A 21,339-nucleotide genomic window follows, 5' to 3' on the forward strand; every position below is an offset into this window, starting at 1 on the left:
TGCTTGCTTTTGTGAATTTGTTGCACATTTCCATACAAAAGTGTATTGGAAAAAAAAGAGAAAAATTGAGAAAAAGATGATAGAAAATATTTTTTCATTTACATGCAAATTGTTACGGTTTACAGTGGAAAATTTGTAACATTGGCTATTGGCCATTATTGGTTGCTTGTTGTTTGGTTATCAAAGGATGGCATATTCATTGCTTTGATGTGGGTGAAATTGTGTTGGAATTTTCTTTTACTTGTTTTCATGCAGAGTATTGAGGGTATCCAAAAGATAACAAGGAAAATATGAGAATATCAAAATGAGCTAAAACTGAAACTGAAACCTTAAATGCATTTAACACAACAATATTTTCTATGTTTTTGATTTGTTTTCCAAAATTTGTTTATATGTTTCTGTTGCTGATAGCTTTTTGATTTTTTGTCTGAGATATATTTTTCTTTCTTTGATAATTGTATGCTACACAGACTTTTTTTTGTTAAGTTCTATTTTTTATGTGTTTTGTAAGCTTCAAAGGTTATTGAATTTTAGCGTTTATTGTTTTTGTTTACCCTTTAATAAATAATTTCGAATGGGGGAAAATAGGGGTTTAAAAAGTAAGAAAATATTTGAAAAACATCATTGGCATCTATGGATTTTCAAGACATTTGGACTTGAGTTGAAATTTGTATGGAGGGAGAGCAAGAAGATAGAAATAAATAAAGGAGGCTCCTTAGAGAACGTTTTCTCTAGCCGAACTAAGAAAATATTTTTGGCAACTAGTTTGGAGAGGTTTTCTCCTCTCGGTTTTTCGATTGATGTTTTGGTCAACCCATTCCACTTGAACTGCAAATGGTACCAAAACTACCCTTTCGTTAGGAAGAGAATAATAAATTCTTCCTTATGGAAAGGGTACTAACACTACCCTTTCCTTGCGAAAAGGGTACCAAAGCTACCCAATAACAACCCTTTCCTTAGGGAAAGAGGACTATAACAACCTTTTCCTTAGAGAAAAAGTACTAAAACTTAGGGAAAGGGTACAAAACTTCCCCTTCCTTAGGGAAAGGGTACTAACCTTTGTGAAAGGGCAATAAAACTACCCTTTCCTTAGGAAAAGAATACTAAAACTACCCCTTCCTTATGGAAAGGGTACTAACACTACCCTTTCCTTAGGGAAAGGGTAGTTTTCCATTTCTCCATTCATTCTGACAACATGACCTAGCCAAACTCATCAGCTCAAATATTCCTTGAGTTTTTGTTTTCAAATTAGTCTCGTTCGATTAGTTTATGACAATTTTTTTTGTTTAAATTCTCAAACCTGACAGTTATGGTACAAATTTATCTCCAACTACTGCCATAAAAGGTTTTTTTACCTTTTCACAGTTTTTACTCATTTTAATTATCGACCCATCTTATCGATACATCGGCCTGAAAAATGGAAGGTCTAGTGTTAAGCGTACCCCAGGCGATTACAAGGTAAGTGGAAGTTAAAATAATGCAGTGAGTGTATTAAAACTACACTCTCTTATGGGTAAGGGTACTAAAACTACCCTTTCCTTAGGGAAAGGGTACCAAAATTAACCTTTCCCTAGGGCAAGGGTACTAAAATTAGCCTATTCTTAGGGAAAAAGTACTAAAATTAGACTTTTCTTAGGGAAAGGGTACTAAAGCTACCCTTTCTTTAGAAAAAGGGTAAAAAAAAGGGTACTAACACTACCCTTTCCTTAAAAAAAGGGTACAAAATACCCTTTCCTTAGGGAATGAATACTAAAACTACCCTTTTCTTAGGGAAAGGGTACTAACACTACCCTTTCCTTAGGGAAAGGGTACAAAACTATCCCTTCCTTAGGGAAGGGGTACTAACACTACCCTTTCCTTAGGGAAAGGGTACCAAAATTAAACTTTTCCCTAGGGTAAGGGTACTAAAATTAGCATTTCCTTAGAAAAATTGTACAAAAATACCCTTTTCTTAGGAAAAGGGTACAAAACTACCCTTTCCTTAGGGAAAGCGTACTAACACTACCCTTTTCTTAGGGAAAGGGTACCAAAATTAACCTTTCCCTAGGGAAAGGGTACGAAAAATTAACCTTTCCCTAGAGAAAGGGTACTAAAATTAGCCTTTCCTTAGGGAAATGGTCCTACAAAGGGTACAAAACTACCCTTTCCCTAAAAAAAAAGGTACTGAAATTTTCCTTTCCTTAGGGAAAGTGTACTAAAACAACGCTTTCCTTAGGGAAGGAATAATAAAATTACCCTTTCCTTATGGTAAGGGTACTAAAACTATTTTTTTCTTAAGGAAAGGATACTAAAACTACCTTTTTCTTAAGGAAAGGGTACTAAAACAACCCTTTCTTTGGGGAAAGGTACTAAAACTACCCTTGCCTTGGGAAAATGGTACCAAAACTAAACTTTTGTTAGGAAAAGAATACTAAAACTACCCCTTCCTTATGGAAAGGGTACTAACACTACCCTTTCCTTGGGAAAAGGGTACCAAAACTACCCTATAACAACCCTTTCCTTAGGGAAAGAGGACTATAACAACCTTTTCCTTAGAGAAAAAGTACTTAAACTTAGGGAAAGGGTACAAAACCACCCCTTCCTTAGTGAAAAGGTACCAAAACTACCTTTTCCCTAGTGAAAGGGTTCCAAAACTACCCTTTCCCTAGGAAAAAGGTACAAACATTAGCCTTTCCTTAGGGAAAGGGTACTAAAGCTACCGTTTCTTTAGAAAAAGGGTACAAAACTACCCTTTCCTAAGGGAAAGGGTACTAAAACTACCCTTTTCTTAGGGAAAGGGTACTAAAACTACCCTTTCCTTAGGGAAAGGGTACCAAAATTACCCTTTCCCTAGAAAATGGGTACTTAAATAAGCCTTTTCTTAGGGAAAGGGTTCTAACATTAGCCTTTCCTTGGGAAAAGGGTACTAAAGCTACCCTTTCTTTAGAAAAAGGGTACAAAATTACCCTTTCCTTAGAAAATGGGTACAAAACTACCCTTTCCTTAGGGAAAGGGTACTAAAACTATCCTTTTCTTAGGGAAAGGGTACTAAAACTACCCTTTCCTTAGGGAAAGGGTACAAAACTACCCCCTCCTTAGGGAAAGGGTACAAAACTACCCCTTCCTTAGGGAAAAGGTACCAAAATTATCCTTTTCCTAGGGAAAGGGTACTTAAATTAGCCTTTCCTTAGGGAAAGGGTACTAACATTAGCCTTTCCTTCGGGAAAGTGTACTAAAGCTACCCTTTCCTTAGAAAAAGGGTACAAAACTACCCTTTCCTCAGGGAACAGAAACTAAATATACCCCTTCCTTAGGAAAAGGGTACTAAAATTAGCCTTTCCTTAGGGAAAGGGTACTAAAGCTACCCTTTCCTTAAAAAAGGGTTCAAAACTACCCTTTCCTTAGAAAAAGGGTATAAAACTACCCTTTCCTTAGGGAACAGAGACTAAAATTAGTCATTCTTAGCGAAAGTTTACTAAAAATATTCATTTTCTTTAGGAATGAGTAATAAAACTACCCTTTCCTTGGGAGAACGGTACTAAAACTACCCCTTTTCTAGGGAGAGGGTACCAAAACTACCCTTTACGCCACGGGGTACAAAATTTACCCTTTCTTAGGGAAAGGGTAAAAAGCAATTCTTTCCTTCCAAAAACAATCCTTTCCTTTGTGAAAGGATGCTGAACTGGGACAGTGAGTTGTGCTAGGCCCTTCGTCAACCTTCTTGAATTTTGCTCAGATCGGTCCAGATTTGGATATAGCTGCCATATAGACCGATATCTCGATTTAAGTTCTTGGTCCCATAAAAGGCGCATTTATTGTTCGATTTTACGAAGATTTGAGACAGTGAGTTGTGTTAAGCCCTTCGACACCCTTTTCATTTCTTTTCAGATTTGGATATAGCTGCCATATAGACCGATCTCGCGATTAAGGGTCTGAAGGCCATAAAAGCTTTATTTATTACCCGATTTCGCTGAAATTTGCAACAGTGGGTTATTTTAAGCCTCCCGATATCTGAACTAAATATGGTTCAGATCAGACTATATTTGGATATAGCTGTCGTATAGACCGATCTGCCGATAAAGGGTCTGAAGGCCATAAAAGCTTTATTTATTACCCGATTTCGCTGAAATTTGAAACAGTGGGTTATTTTAAGCCTCCCGATATCTGAACTAAATATGGTTCAGATCAGACTATATTTGGATATAACTGCTATATAGACCGATCTGCCGATAGAGGGGCTGAAGGCCATAAAAGCTTTATTTATTACCCGATTTCGCTGAAATTTGCAACAATGGGTTATTTTAAGCCTCCCGACATTTGAAGTAAATATGGTTTAGATCGGACTATGTTTGGATATAGCTGCTATATAGACCGATCGGCCGATAAAGGGTCTGAATGCCATAAAAGCTTTATTTGTTATTTGATTTCGCTGAAATTTAAAACAGTGGGCTATTTTAAGCCTCCCGACATCTGACCTTAATATGGTTCAGATCGGACTATATTTAGATATAGCTGCTATATAGACAGATCTGCCGATAGAGGGGCTGAAGGCCATAAAAGCTTTATTTATTACCCGATTTCGCTGAAATTTGCAACAATGGGTTATTTTAAACCTCCCGACATTTGACGTAAATATGGTTTAGATCGGACTATGTTTGGATATAGCTGCTATATAGACCGATCTGCCGATAAAGGGTCTGAAGACCATAAAAGCTTTGTTTTTTATCCGATTTCGCTGAAATTTGGAATAGTGCGCAGTTTGGAGCCTCCCAACATCCGACCTAAATATGTTACAGATCGGACTATATTTAGATATAGCTGTCATATAAACCTTTCTCCCGATAAAGGGTCTGAAGGCCATAAAAGCTTTGTTTTTTATCCGATTTCGCTGAAATTTGGAATAGTGCGCAGTTTTAAGCCTCTCAACATTCGACCTAAATATGTTACAGATCGGACTATATTTAGATATAGCTGTCATATAGGCCGATCAGCCGATAAGGGGCCTGAAGCCCATAAAAGCTTTATTTATTATTCGATTTCGCTGAAATTTGAAACAGTTTTTCTGAGCCTCACGATATTCGACCTTAATATGGTTCAGATGGGTTCATAATTGCATATATCTGCCAAAGACACCAATATTTTGTTGTACAATATTGAATAGTGCCAAATATATTAGACCACTCAATGTCCGTGCCGAATTTGGTTGCTTAATTTACCCAATTTTCACCGGATTGTGACAAAATGGAGTTTACATATATATACCCGTGATGGTGGGTATCCAAAGTTCGGCCCGGCCGAACCTAATGCCTTGTTAATTGTTTTTATTTAGTTTCAAGTAAGCTTATCTGGCGCACCCTGTACTTACAGGGTACAGAATTTCCAGATCTTCACATATATACTTGGACATATAACCGAATGAAGACACATGACGATGTTACAACAGGCACAACACAACGTTGTAACGGTGAAGTGAAGAAAGGCAGGTAGAAACTTTGTGATAAAATGGCTGCTTCTGGAGAGAGAAACTGTTTGGTAGTGCCAATATAGTTGGCATATATTTACTACTAAATTTCCCATGAAGGGGATACTTCTCTCATATCCATGAGTGCAATCCGATTAAAGTTTAAACTCAATGATAAGGAGCCTACTTTTTTTAGGCCCAGTCCGAACTTCTCTATCACTTGGTAGAGAAGTTTTAACATGGAAGGCTAGCTCACAAATGTAACCACCATTAGTAAGGGAATAACCACCGCTGATTTGATTTGATTTGATGTTCACGCCTTAGTTTGAACCAAGGCGTTCGGCGTCACAGGTGGACATGCTAACCTCTACGCCACGGTGGCCTCGAGCAGTATATTAGTGTTGAAGTTGGAAGATTTTCTTGTAAAGTTAGTACTGATCGAAATGAAGATTGTCTTGTGTTTAGTTTTAACATGGCAGGCTACCTCACAAATGTAACCACCATTAGTAAGGGAATAACCACCGCTGAACAGTTTTTTGATGTTCACGCCGTAATTTCAACCAAGGCGTTCGGCGTCATAGGTGGACATGCTAACCTCTACGCCACGGTGGCCTCGAGCAGTATATTAGTGTTGAAGTTGGAAGATTTTCTTGTAAAGTTAGTACTGATGGAAATGAAGATGGTCTTGTGTTTAGTTTTAACATGGCAGGCTAGCTCACAAATGTAACCACCATTAGTGAGGGGATAACTACCGCTGAACAGTTTTTTGATGTTCACGCCGTAATTTCAACCAAGGCGTTCGGCGTCATAGGTGGCCAGCTAACTTCTACACCACGGTGGCCTCGAGCAGTATATTAGTGTTGAAGTTGGAAGATTTTCTTGTAAAGTTAGTACTGATCGAAATGAGGATTATCTTGTGTTTAGCCATAGATGCCACTTGCTCATAAAATTTAATATAGACATTATATGTAGCAATAATTTTTCACATTTTTTACTTATTCTACAACAATAATTATATACTTAAGGTTATAATCAGAGTTATTTTTTTTTTATTCATATTTAATATTTAATTTTAATGAAACGTTGTTTATGTATTGGTTTTTCTGCTTTGCTACATTTATGAATAGTTTGGGTTGGTACATTACAAATATATCATAGTATTAGTTAAGTATGTTTGTGTGAATGTGTGTGTGTATATAATTAGCTATAGAATAAAATATATCAGTAATAATTGTTTCTCATTTGATTAATTGTAATTTTAAGGTATAGTAATTATTATCATTATCGTTTCAGTTTTGTTTTTGGTTTTTTTTTTTTTTTGAATAGTTTCGATAAATAGTTTTTTTTTTTTTTTTAATTTTTAAAAAAGAGCCTTTGGTTGTTAGCTTTTCAGAGCTAGATTTTAGTTTTCTTCTTAGTGTGTCAGGTATAAAAAAGTTGTTCTAATGTCTTAAAAAATAAGATTATAGTCTAATACACAATAGTGATCACTTGAAATGATAAATCTATGAAGAAGCATCATATAGTGATCTAGTTGAGTGTGTAGCCCTCTATAGAGTGCAGAGAAATTCTTCTTTTATTTGTTGTTGTATATATAGTACAAAATTTACAGCAAGTTTTGTTTGTGGATTTTTAAAGAGTTTTTTTCTTTTTGTTTGTTTGAAAAGTAAACCAGCAAAAATAGAAGAAAATTAGGTTTATTTTTCAATAAATAGTAGCAAAAGTATAAAGACTAAGTTTAAAGGAGATATTTTCAAAATCCTTCCTTTACAAATATACATGAAAATTGTAAGCTAACTTTTCTTTTATTTTTATAAAAACTATTTATAAAGAATCTTAAGAAATAAGTTGGGTTTTTGTAGCAGGTGCAGTTTTAGTTTTTTTTTTAATATATTTTTTGTATATAATAAATTGGTGCGGTTTTTGGTTTTATTTTTTCAATATTCAAGTGTTATTTTTTGTAGTTCATATACTGAAGAAATCGTATTTAATGTGTTTTTCTTTTATTTTCACATTTTGTATGTATTTATGTTAGGAATTGTGTGGTTTTTGTTAAAAAAAAAACAAGTAAGAGCGTGCTAAATTCGACCGGGCCGAATCTTATATACCCTCCACCATGGCTTGCATTTGTCGAGTTCTATGTGGGGTATCTCTTTGTAGGCCAACAAAGTATAAGAACTGTTATGGTATTGGAGCTATTGGGTTGCCCAAAAAGTAATTGCGGATTTTTTAAAAGAAAGTAAATGTAACTTTAATAAAACTTAGAATGAACTTTAATCAAATTGACTTTTTTTACACTTTTTTTCTTAACACAAGCTAAAAGTAACAGCTGATAACTGACAGAAGAAAGAATGCAATTACAGTGTCACAAGCCGTTGCAAAAAATTTGTCAACGCCGACTATAGGAAAAATTCGCAATTACTTTTTGGGCAACCCAATATATTAAGTTATAGTCCAAATCGGACCATAAATGAATTGAAAATTGAAGACCATAGCAGAAGTCATTGTTTAAAATTTCAGTTCTTTCGGATAAGAATTAAGCCTCGTAGGGGTCCAGGGAAAGTAAAATCGGGAGATCGGTTTATATGGGAGCTGTATCAAGCTATTGATCGATTCAGACCATATTAGACATGTATGTTGAAGGTCATGAGAGAAGCCGTTGAAAAAAATTTCTGCCAAATCGGATGAGAATTGCACCCTCTAGAGGCTCAAGAAGTCAAGACCTAAGATAGGTTTATATGGCAGCTATATCAAAACATGGACCGATTTGTGCCATACTCAGCACAATTATTGGAAGTCATAACAGAACACCTCATGCAAAATTTTAGCTAAATCGGATGAGAATTGCGCCCTCTAGAGGCTCAAGAAGTCAAGATCCCAAAGCGGTTTATATGACAGCTATACTAGATTATAAACCGATTTCAAGCATACTTAAGACAGTTGTTGAAAGTGATACCAAAATACTACATGCAAAATTTCAGTCAAATCGGATGAGAATTGCGCCCTCTAGAGGCTCCAGAAGTCAAGACCCCAGATCGGTTTATATGGCAGCTATATCAGGTTATAGACTGATTTGAACCATACTTAGCGCAGTTGTTGCGCATGATAACAAAACACATCGTGCGAAACTTCAGCCAAATCGGATGAGAATTGCGCCCTCTAGAGGCTCAAGAAGTCAAGACCCAAGATCGGTTTATACGGCAGCTATTATCAAAACATGGACCGATTTGAACCATACTACGAGCAGTTGTTGGAAGTGATATCAAAACACCACGTGCGAAATTTCAGTCAAATCGGACGCGAATTGCGCCCTCTAGAGGCTGAAGAAGTCAAGACCCAAGATCGGTTTATATGGAAGCTATATCAAAACAGGCATCGATTTGAACCACACTTAACACAGTTGTTGGAAGTGATACCAAAAAACTACGTGCAAAATTTTAGTCAAATCGGACGATAACTGCGCCATCTAGAGGCTCAAGAAGTCAAGACCCAAATCGGATGAGAATTGCGCCCTCTAGAGGCTCAAGAAGTCAAGACCCAAGATCGGTTTATATGACAGCTACACCAGATAATGAACCGATTTAAATCATACTTAAGACAGTTGTTGAAAGTGATACCAAAATACTACATGCAAAATTTCAGTCAAATCGGATGAGATTGCGCCCCCTAGAGGCTCAAGAAGTCAAGACCCAAGATCCGTTTATATGGCAGCTATATTTAAACATGGAGTGATTTGAACCATACTTAGCACAGTTTTTGGAAGTGATACCAAAATACCACGTGCAAAATTTCAGTCAAATCGGAGGAGAATTGCACCCTCTAGAGGCTCAAAAAGTCAAGACCCAAGATCGGTTTATACGGCAGCAATTATCAAAACATGGACCGATTTGGACCATACTACGAGCAGTTGTTGGAAGTGATATCAAAACACCACGTGCGAAATTTCAGTCAAATCGGACGCGAATTGCGCCCTCTAGAGGCTGAAGAAGTCAAGACCCAAGATCGGTTTATATGGAAGCTATATCAAAACAGGCATCGATTTGAACCACACTTAACACAGTTGTTGGAAGTGATACCAAAAAATTACGTGCAAAATTTTAGTCAAATCGGACGATAACTGCGCCCTCTAGAGGCTCAAGAAGTCAAGACCCAAATCGGATGAGAATTGCGCCCTCTATAGGCTGAAGAAGTCAAGACCCAAGATCGGTTTATATGGTAGCTATATCAAAACATGGATCGATTTAAACCATACTTGGCACAGTCGTTGGAAGTGATACCAAGACACTATGTGCAAAATTTCAATCAAATCGGACCAGAATGGCGCCCTCTAGAGGCTCCAGAAGTCAAGACCCAAGATGACAGCTATGCCAGATTATGAACCGAGTTAAATCATACTTAACGCAGTTGTTGGAAGTGATACCAAAATACCACATGCAAAATTTCAGTCAAATCGGGTAAGAATTGCGCCCTCTAGAGGCTCAAGTAGTCAAGACCCAAGATCGGTTTATATGGCAGCTATATCAAAACATGGACCGATTTGGCCCAATTCCAATCCAACCGACCTACACTAATATAAAGTATTTGTGTATAATTTCAAGCGGCTAGCTTTATTCCTTCGAAAGTTAGGGTGCTTTCGACAGAAAGACTGACTGACAGACAGACGGACGGACATGGCTAGATCAACTTAAAATGACATGACGATCAAGAATATATATACTCTATGGGGTCTCAGAAGCATATTTCGAGCTGTTACATACCGAATGACGAAATTAGTATGCCCCCATCCTATGGTGAAGGGTATAAAAAAGGTTTAATGCAGCAAGGGCCAAGGTCCTTTCGGGTTACAAAAAAAAAATTGTTTAAAAAGGCTAAGCTCAGTTTCTTTTACTTAGAAAAATTGTAGAGTGTATATCGTTTCAATAGAAATAGATGTATACAAATAAATCGGAGAAAAAAGTATGTATTTATTGTACCATATATTTAATCACTATTTGATAGGAGTTTAAGTTTTATGTGTGTTTCGATATTTTTAATATTTTTTTTTTTTTTTTTGTTTTTGACAATTGACAACAATCACTGAACATTAAAAGTTTTATTTAGTTTCGCTGATTTTATTCTTCACGTAATTATCTCACAAATTCGAAATGGATTTGGCGCTTAAAAAGGACATTTGTTTTACACAAAAGTGTGTAAAATCAGATCGATCTGTAGGTAAGGGAGAAAATGTTAGAGGGGAAGATGGGCATACCTTCACGGTAGGTCGGCTAGTGGTACGAAAGTTGAAGACATCCCTCCGACTCATAAAGTATGCCTTTGCGGCTTTCCTAAAATCCAAGGGGCATTTAACAACATGGACCCTTTGGACCCTAACGACCCTTTCGTCAAGTCAGTGGGAGTTAGTTTTGTTTGTAGGCGGTTGACGAGACAGTTAACAGGGAAAATGCCTCTGGAGGTAGTGGTCTCACCTATTCTCTGGAACCTTGTGTTCAACGAGGTCTTTTTGAATAACAACAGTGAAGAAAGCACCGTAGCGTAGAGTTCTCGCGATGATTAACGAGGTCATCGAAAGGTCACTGAGGAGATTGTCGTAATAGACTATGAGACAACGAGGTCTTTTTGAATCTCAACAGTAGCAGATTTCTCTAGACGATTAGTGAAATCAATGAAAGGTCACTGAGTAGACTGCTGTAAATGACTACGAGAAATGGAATGAAGGATACTAGAAAGATGGATTTGGTCCTTTTCACTAGAATATACATAAGATTCCGTACACTACACTACGGATGTTTCTCCCTTTTCAATGTATACTCTCCGAAGTATCCATTTCCGGCCCCACACAGAATATACATTAGGCCGGGTTGAAAAAGTGAGCAAGTAAAAAGGCATTAAGTTTGGGCGGGCCGAACTTTGGATACCCACCACCTCGAGTATATATGTAAACCACCTTTCCTCATAATCCGGTGAAAAATGCATAATTAATGTCCCCATAGGAGCTTTATCAAAATAGGGTCCGATTGGGACCAAATTCAGAATGGACATTGAGTGGTCTATTCAGCACAAGTCAATTTTGAACAACAAAATATTGATCTTTTTGGTAGCCATATTCAAATATAATTATGGGCCCAAAACCTTAAATCGAGAAATCGGTCTATATGGCAGCTATATGCAAATCTGAACCGATCTTGGCAAAATTGAAGAAGGACGTCGAAGAGCCTAACACAAAGCATTGTCCAAAATTTGGGCGAAATCGGACAATAAATGCACCTTTTATGGGGCCCAAAAGTTTTAATCCAGAAATCGGTCTATATGGCAGCTATATCCAAATCTGAACCGATCTGGGCCAAATTAAAGAAGGATGTCGAAGGACCTTACATAACTCACTGTGCCAAATTTCGGCGAAATCGGACAATAAATGCACCTTTTATGGGCCCAAAACCTTAAATCGAGAAATCGGTCTATATGGCAGCTATATGCAAATCTGGACCGATTTAGGCCAAATTAATGAAGGAAGTCAAAGAGCCTAATACAAAGTATTGTCCAAAATTTCGGCGAAATCGGACAATAAATGCACCTTTTATGGGCCCAAAACCTTTAATCCAGAAATCGGTCTATATGGCAGCTATATCTAAATCTGAACCGATCTGGGCCAAATTGAAATATGGTGTCGAGGGGCCTAACAATACTCACTGTCCCAAATTTCGGTGAAATAGGACAATAAATGCGTCTTCTGTGGGCCCAATACCTTAAATCGAGAAATCGGTCTATATGGCAGCTATATGCAAATCTGGACCGATCTGGACCAATTGAAATATGGTGTCGAAGGACCTAGCACAACTCACTGTGCCAAATTTCGGCGAAATCGAACAATAAAAGCGCCTTTTATGGGCCAAAACCTTAAATCGAGAAATCGGTCTATTAGGCAGCTATATTCAAATCTGGACCGATCTGGGTCAAACTGCAGAAAGTTGTCGAAGAAAATAACGCAACTCACTGTCTCAAATTTCGGCGAAATCGGATAATAAATGTGGCTTTTATGAGCCTAAGACCTTAAACCGGTGGATCGGTCTAATGGCAGCTATATCGAAATCTGGACCGATCTGGTCCGTATTAAATAGGGATGTCCAGAGGTCTAACACAACTCACTGTTCCAAATTTCGGCTAAACCGGATATTAAATGTGGCTATTATGAGCCTAAGACCTTAAACCGGTGGATCGGTCTATATGGCAGCTACATCGAAATCTGGACCGATCTGGTTCGTATTAAATAGGGATGTCCAGAGGTCTAACACAACTCACTGTTTCAAATTTCGGCTAAGCCGGATATTAAATGTGGCTATTATGGGCCTAAGACCTTAAATTGGCGGATCGGTCTATATGGCAGCTATATCGAAATCTGGACCGATCTGGTTCGTATTGAACAAGGATATCGAGAGGTCTAACACAACGCACTGTCCCAAATTTCACCAAAAATCGGACAATAAATGCGCCTTTTGTGGGCCCAAGACCTTATATCGTGAGATCGGTCTATATAGCTATAGCTGCCATATAGACCGATCCGCCGATTTAGAGTCTTAGGCCCATAAATGCTACATTTATTATCCGATTTTGCTGAAAATTGGGACGGTGAATTGTGTAGGCCCTTCGACATCCTTCGTCAATTTGGCCCTGATCGGACCAGACTTGGATATAGATGCCTTATAGACCGATCCCTTGATTTAACTTTGTGGGCCCATAAAAAGCACATTTATTGTCCGATGTCACCGAAATTTGGGACAGTTAGTTAAGTTAAGCCCCTTGATATACTCCTGCAATATGGCACAGATCGGTCCGGATTTGGATATAGCTGCCATATAGACCGATCTCTCGGTTCTAGGTTTTTGGGGCGATAAAATTCCCATTTATTGTCCGATGTCGCTGAAATTTGGGACAGTGAGTTGTGTTAGGCCCTTTGACATTCTTCTTTAATTTGGCTTAGAATGGCTCAGATTTGGATATAGCTCCCATATATATATTCGTCCGATTTGCAGTGATACAGCAATGAAATGGTCATTTGTCAACCGATTCTCTCGAAATTTGGCAGGAAAGATTTTCTTATGACTCTCAACATTACTCATATATTTCATAGAAATCGGTTCAGATTTGGATATAGTTCCCATATATATATTCGTCCGATTTGCAGTAATAATGCAGCAAAATGGTCATTTACCGACCGATTCTCTTGAAATTTGGTAGGAAGGATTTTCTTACGACTCTCAATATTACTGGTGAATATCATAAAAATCGGTTCAGATTTGGATATAGCTCCCATATATATGTTCGTCCGATTTTCAGTAATGCAGCAACAAAATGGTCATTTGTTGGCCGATTCTCTTGAAATTTGTTAGGAAGGATTTTCTTACGACTCTCAATATTACTGGTGAATATCATAAAAATCGGTTCAGATTTGGATATAGCTCCCATATATATGTTCGTCCGATTTGCAGTAATAATGCAACAAAATGGTCATTTGTTGACCGATTCTCTCGAAATATGGCAGGAAGGATTTTCGGATGACACTCAATATTACTGATGAATTTCATAGAAATCGGTTCAGATTTGGATATAGCTCCCATATATATATTCGTCCGATTTGCAGTAATATAGCAATAAAATGGTCATTTGTTGACCGATTCTCTCGAAATTTGGTAGGAAGAGTTTTCTTATGACTCTCAATATTACTGGTGAATTTCATAGAAATCGGTTCAGATTTGGATATAGCTCCCATATATATATTTGTCCGATTTGCAGTAATACAGCAATAAAATGGTTATTGTCAACCGATTCCCTCGAAATTTGGTAGGAAGAGTTTTCTTATGACTCCCAATATTACTGGTGAATTTCATAGAAATCGATTCAAATTTGGATATAGCTCCCATATATATGTTCGCCCGATTTGCAGTAATACAGCAATAATATGGTCATTTGCCGACCGATTCTCTTGAAATTTGGCAGGAAGGATTTTCTTAAGACTCTTAATATATCTGGTGAATTTCACAGAAATCGGTTCAGATTTGGATATAGCTCCCATATATATGTTCGTCCGATTTGCAGTAATACATCAATAAAATGGTCATTTGTCAACCGATTCTCTTGAAATTTGGTAGGAAGGATTTTCTTACGACTCTCAATATTACTGGTGAATATCATAAAAATCGGTTTAGATTTGGATATAGCTCCCATATATATGTTCGTCCGATTTTCAGTAATGCAGCAACAAAATGGTCATTTGTTGACCGAATCTCTTCAAATTTGACATGAAGGATTTTCTTAAGACTCTTAATATTACTGGTGAATTTCATAGAAATCGGTTCAGATTTGGATATAGCTCCCATATATATGTTCGTCCGATTTTCAGTAATGCAGCAACATAATAGTCATTTGTTGGCCGATTCTCTTGAAATTTGTTAGGAAGGACTTTTTTATGACTCTCAATATTACTGGTGAATTTCATAGAAATCCGTTCAGATTTGGATATAGCTCCCATATATAAGTTCGTCCGATTTCTAGTAATATAGCAATAAAATGGCTATTTGTTGTCCGATTCTCTCGAAATTTGGTAAGAGGGATTTTCTTATGACTCTCAATATTACTGGTGAATTTCATAGAAATCGGTTTAGATTTGGATATAGCTCCCATATATATGTTCGTCCGATTTCCAGTAATACAGCAATAAAAAGGTCATTTGTTGACCGATTCTCTTGAAATTTGGCAGGAAGGATTTTCTTATGACTTTCAATATCACTGGTGAATTTCATAGAAATCGGTTCAAATTTGGATATAGCTCCCATATATATGTTCGTCCGATTTCCAGTAATAATGCAGCAAAATGGTCATTTGCCGACCGATTCTCCCGAAATTTGGTAAGAGGGATTTTCTTAAGACTCTTAATATTATTGGTGAATTGCATGGAAATCGGTTCAAATTTGGATATAGCTCCCATATATATGTTCGTCCGATTTCCAGTAAAACAGCAATAAAATGGTCATTTGTCAACCGATTCTCTTGAAATTTGGTAGGAAGGATTTTCTTACGACTCTCAATATTACTGGTGAATATCATAAAAATCGGTTCAGATTTGGATATAGCTCCCATATATATATTCGTCCGATTTGCAGTAATGCAGCAACAAAATGGTAATTTGTTGGCCGATTCTCTTGAAATTTGGTAGGAAGGTTTTTTTAATCACTCCCAATATAACTGGTGAATTTCATAGAAATCGTTTCAGATTTGTATATAGCTCCCATATATATGCTCGTCCGATTTGCAGGAATACTGCAATAAAATTGTAATTTGTTGACCGATTCTCTCGAAATTTGGCAGGAAGGATTTTCTTAAGACTCTTAATATTACTGGTGAATTTAATAGAAATCGGTTCAGATTTGTATATAGCTCCCATATATATGTTCGTCCGATTTCCAGTAATACAGCAATAAAATGGTCATTTGTTGACCGATTCTCTTAAAATTTGGTAGGAAGGATTTTCTTACGACTCTCAATATTACTGGTGAATATCATAAAAATCGGTTTAGATTAGGATATAGCTCCCATATATATGTTCGTCCGATTTGCAGTAATGCAGCAACATAATGGTCATTTGTTGGCCGATTCTCTTGAAATGTGGTAGGAGGGGTTTTCTTAAGACTCTTAGAAAACCCCTGGGGGGGGGGGGGGGGGGGGTGTGTGGATCTCGAACTTGTAAGTATGTGAAGGTCCATACACAGGCAGATCTTATTTTAAGGTATTGCGCTACATGCAATCAAACCCTTTTGAACTACGATCTGTGGATATCATTTTCCGAAAGAGAGGATGTGTTTGGGGAAAATTAGATCACCGTCTTCTCAGATGCTTCCCACAAGGAATCAGGGACGATATTGAGGGTCTAATCCAATGCATACAGTTTGTCCCTAAGATTTACATTCGCCTATAAATGAGGCACTTGTATGGTGGAAGGCCTTGTATAGGAGATGAAGGTCCAAACACGGGCAGATGTTTTTTGGAGATATTACACTACACGTCATCGAAACCATTCCAAACTACGATTTGTGGTTTTTGTTTTCCAAAAAAGAGGTTTGGGAGGCAGATGATGTGTTTGAGGAAGAAGAGATCAAGGTCTATGCCTCCAAGAAGGTATCAGGGACTATATTGGGGGTCTAATCCAATGCATACAGTTTGTGGCTAAGACTGTCAGGGAAGCCTACATTGCTTCAGACAGAAGTCTGTGGCATTAGACTAGCAGCAAATGAAATCCTGGGAAGGAATTTACCGCTCTGGAAACACAAGTCGGCATACTACTGATTAGAATCCAGGTTCCTGATAACACTGATTTGGGTTCTCTGACATAATATTATGCCGCTAAATGACAAGCCAGATGAATATGACAGAAAAGATCAGTAAACTGTCTTTCATGCTTCATATGTCGAACCACTGAACATAGTAAAGGGATTGGCCAGTGCGCAGTCGGTGATAGGATGAGAATCTGTTAATGGGTATGAGACAGAGAGGATTTTCTGGCCTATAGTGCAGCGAAGAAGGACGAAGAAGTTGATGACTTTCAACAAAGGGTTACTGGCTTACTTATGATAGGAGTCATATGCTGGGCATATGGTGAATGATGGTGGATGCATTACGCCTAGCTTCGTGAATGTTTTAAGCGCCTTTAGTTTTTTTCTTCCAATATTTATGGTTTAATAAACCTAATCAGCTTTTATAAGTTTACTATTTTAGTTATTGTTGAAAGGTTTCGGTATTGTGCATTATTTCTCATATCCTTTTTGGTTGCTAAATCTTTTGTTTTGTTTCATTTTTGGTGGTTTTTAGGATCGGTTACATAAAGCATTTGAAAAAAATGTTTATCCAAAATAGATTCCCTAAGAGTTTGCGTTTAATTGGTTTTGTTTGTTTCTTTGGTTTGCATTGTTAAGTTTGTGTGTGTGTGTGTGTGTGTGGTATGGGTTTTTAGATTTCCACTTCAAAGTGTCAATAAATTTAATTTTCATATGGATATCATATTGTGTGGTTTACAAATATCTAGAAAAAAGGACAAAAGTTAAATCAAATTACTATTGGTAATCTTAAAATGTAGCTGTTTGTGTGTGTGTGTTTTTTTTTCAAATTTTGTTCATTTTCAATGTTTTGGTAGAGCTGTTGCCACCCTAACAATGACATGTTCTGTTCTCTTTGGTTGTTTTTTATCTACTTCCGTTTCCCTTCTAAGTCTTAATCTAGAGAGCGTTTTTTTTTTTTGTTACAAATCCTTGCGTATTTCTATGTTTTTTTGTTGTTTTATGCACCATGTTTGTAGTAATAAATTCACTTTCTTGAAAATGTCCTTTGTCCTTCTAACTGAACACCTTCTTGTGACTGAAGCATCACTTCGTCCATTAATTGTTTCTTCTGTTTTTGGTTGGGGGGAATCATTCCCTGTTTTTTTTTTTTTTTGTTGGTTCATACTTACAGACAATTTGATTGTTGCTTCGTTTCATAAACCTTGGGTAGTGTTTTTGTTTATGTCTTCGTCCTTTGTGTTTGGGGGGGATTTAAGTTGTTCATTTATTGTATTATTCTGTCCTTTTGTTTTCGCACGAAATCCTGCGCTTGTTTATCATTTACACGTAATTCCAAAATTTGCAGAATGGGATTAGCTGCAAGAGATTTGGGAAAAAAATTGAGGAAAATACATAAATATTAAATGGGGAGGGAAATATTCGTATGTTTAGTTTTAAGGGTTTTTATTATATAAGGAGCAGGCAAAGTCCAGGAACCTAGTTCCAAGGAACTTCATAGTTTGCTATTAATATCAAAGTTTAATTTTTCCCCCAGAGGAAGGATGCAATAGAGCTGAGACAAGGAGATTCGATTACACGACTGATGGGTAAACTTAAAAAATTAAATAATGAATACCACCCCCTAAAATCCCAAAACTCACCAAAACATACAAAAAACCGATGGATACAATATGAAACTTACATATATGTCCAGGGAGATTCATAATATTAGGTAAGGGCTCCACTGGCTTTACAACAGGCAACTCTTATACAAACTATTGCGTTGCCCAAAAAGTAATTGCGGATTTTTTAAAAGAAAGTAAATGCATTTTTAATAAAACTTAGAATCAACTTTAATCAAATTGACTTTTTTTACACTTTTTTTCTAAAGCAAGCTAAAAGTAACAGCTGATAACTGACAGAAGAAAGAATGCAATTACAGAGTCACAAGCCGTTGAAAAAATTTGTCAACGCCGACTATATGAAAAATCCGCAATTACTTTTTGGGCAACCCAATAAGACATTGATAAACGACTTCGATAACAGAGCGAAAATTATGGGCCACGAGGGAACGTACACCGATAACCACACCTATTGAGAGAGGTCCTAGTCAAGAGCCCATTGTGACGAAAATAGCAGTGAAAAAGGCAAACAAATGCAATGAGTCTTTTAAGTCACTGCCTGATGGACCTTCTCTGACATAGCTACTTAAGAAAACAGCCCACCAAGCCATATTCACAGAACTATGAAGACATATAAAGGACACAATCGTAAAGAGTTAGATACCCAGCATTTTCCTCAAAACAACACGCCTATAAAAGAGGAAGTTAAGTGGAGACTGACCAACACGAGAAAGTCCAAAGAACAGGGGTATCCATCGATGGCGGTGTGCATTGACATTGAACATAGTAAGTTCCACAACACTTGTCCAATTTTTGAAACAGAAACAGTTGAACCAATATTTCAGAGAATAGAGAAGCATATGCTAAGCTATAGACGAATGCGATGTGGGTCTTATCATAAAGAGGTGTCTCTCACCTCTTTACGATATCACCCACATCATAAAGAGGTGAGAGCTAGAAAGGGCAAATACACCAACCGCCCACAAGGGAAGTGTCCTTCCCAACGAACAGGGAAAGAAAGAACCCTTTCCCAAAGAAAAGGTTAATGAAAGTTTGCTTTCCCAAGGCAAAAAGGCAAAGAGAGTATCTTTTCTCAAGGAAAAGGGTAATGAAAGCACACTTTCTAAGGGAAATGGTATTGAAAGTATCCTTCCCCAAGGGAAAGGAAAATAAAAGTACTCTTCCACAAGGGAAAGGGTAATGAAAGTACCCTTCCGCAAGGGAAAGGGTAATGAAAGTACCCTTCCGCAAGGGAAAGGGTAATGAAAGTACCCTTCCGCAAGGGAAAGGGTAATGAAGATCGACTTCTCCAAGGGAACAAATCATCAAACTACCCTACCACAAGGAAAAGGATCACAAAAGTACGCTTTCCAAAGGATAAGGGTACTTAAGCACCCTATTCTTTGGAAAAGACACCCCTTCCCAAGGGAAAGGGTAACGAAAGTACGCTTCCCCAAGAATAGGGTAATGAAGATCGACTGCTCCAAGGAAAAAGATCATCAAAGTACCCTACAACAAGGAAAAGGATCACAAAAGTACCCTAAAGCACCCTATTCCATGGAAAAAAAAACTCTTCCCAAGAGAAAGGATAACAATCGTACCCTCTCCCAAGGGAACGGACACAAAACATACCCTTTCCAAAAAAAGAGTAATAAACGTATCCTTTCCCAAAACAAAGGGTAATAAGCGTTTCCCAAGGAAACGGGTAAAGAAAGTACCCTTCTCCAAGAGAAAGGACAATGAAAGTAACCTTCCTCAACGGAAAGGTCAACGAACGTACAAGGGAAAGGGTATTTAAAGCACCCTTCTTCGAAGAAAATTACCCTTCCCCAAGGAAAAGGGTAATAAACCCACCCTTTTCTACGACAAAGGATGATCAAATACCCAATCCCAAAGGAAAGGGCAATAAAAGCATTATTTCCCAAAGGAAAGGGTAATAAAAGTACCCTTTCCCGAGAAAAAGGGTAATAGAAGTACCTTTTCTCAAGGGAAAGGGTAATAAACCAGCCATTCCCCAAGAGAAAGAAAGTAAAAGTACCCTTTCCCTAAGGGAAACGGTAATTAAAGTACCCTTCTGCAGGGAAAGGGTTATAAACGAACCCTTCTACAAGGGAAATGCAATAGAAGTACTCTTTTCCAATGGAGAGTGTAGTAAAAGTACCCTCCCCCAAGCAAAAGGGTAATAAATGTACACTTCAGCAGGGGAAAGGGTAGTAAAAGTACCCTTCCCCAGGGGAAAGGGTCTTAACGTACCCCTCCTCCAAGGGATAGGGTAATAAAAAAAACCCTTCCCCAAAATAAAGGGCAATAAAGGTACCCTTCCCAAAGGGAAAGGGTAATAAATAAACCCTTCCCAAAGGGAAAGGGTAATAAATGAACCCTTCCCAAAGGGAAAGGGTAATAAATGTATGTTTCACTAAGGGAAAGTGCAATAAAAGAACCCTTTCCTAATGGAAAGGGCGGCAAAAGTACCGTTTCCCAATGGAGAGGGTAGTAAAAGTACCCTTCCACAATGGAAAGGGCAGCAAAAGTACCCTTCCCCAAGGGAAAGGGTAATAGAAGTAACTTTTCCCAAGGGAAAGAGCAATAAAAGTATCCTTCCCCAAGAGAAAGGGTACTTAAACCACCCTTCTTCAAAGAAAATTACCCTTCCTCAAGGGAAAGGGTAATAAACGTACCCTTTTCTAAAGCAAAAGATAATAAACGTACCATTTCCCTTGGGAAAGGATAAACGTACCCTTCCCCAAGGGAAAGGGTAATAAAAGCACACTTTTCTAAGACAGAGGAACGGATAATAAATGTGCCCTTTCCCAAAGAAAAGGGCAATAAAGGTACCCTTTCCTAAGGGAAGGGGTATTAAAAGTATCCTTTCCCAAAGGAAAGTGTAATAGAAGAAACCTTTCTCAAAGGAAAGGGTAAAGAAGTATCCCTATCCAAGCGAAAGGGTAATAAACCAGCCGTTCCCCAAGAGAAA

The 21,339-nt window shown here is 37.6% G+C and overlaps 1 protein-coding gene across 2 annotated transcripts in view; it reads right to left on the minus strand.

Annotated features, from left to right (window-relative positions):
* Positions 1 to 21,339, minus strand: part of LOC106094000 (BAI1-associated protein 3) — a 420,062-nt gene that overhangs the window by 124,643 nt on the left and 274,080 nt on the right. The window contains exon 12 of one of the 2 annotated variants that reach the window (XR_009396576.1): positions 17,934 to 18,120. Coding sequence is in view for 1 of the 2 variants with exons in the window: in XM_059360897.1 (XP_059216880.1) it covers positions 18,029 to 18,120 (92 nt within the window). In the remaining variant the exon portion in view is untranslated. Of the gene's footprint in view, positions 1 to 17,915; positions 18,121 to 21,339 lie in introns of those variants that run through there. The other variant, XM_059360897.1, reaches the window with a different exon arrangement.

This window comes from Stomoxys calcitrans, chromosome 1, assembly GCF_963082655.1.
Source record: "Stomoxys calcitrans chromosome 1, idStoCalc2.1, whole genome shotgun sequence".
NCBI classification, from domain to species: Eukaryota; Metazoa; Arthropoda; class Insecta; order Diptera; family Muscidae; genus Stomoxys; species Stomoxys calcitrans.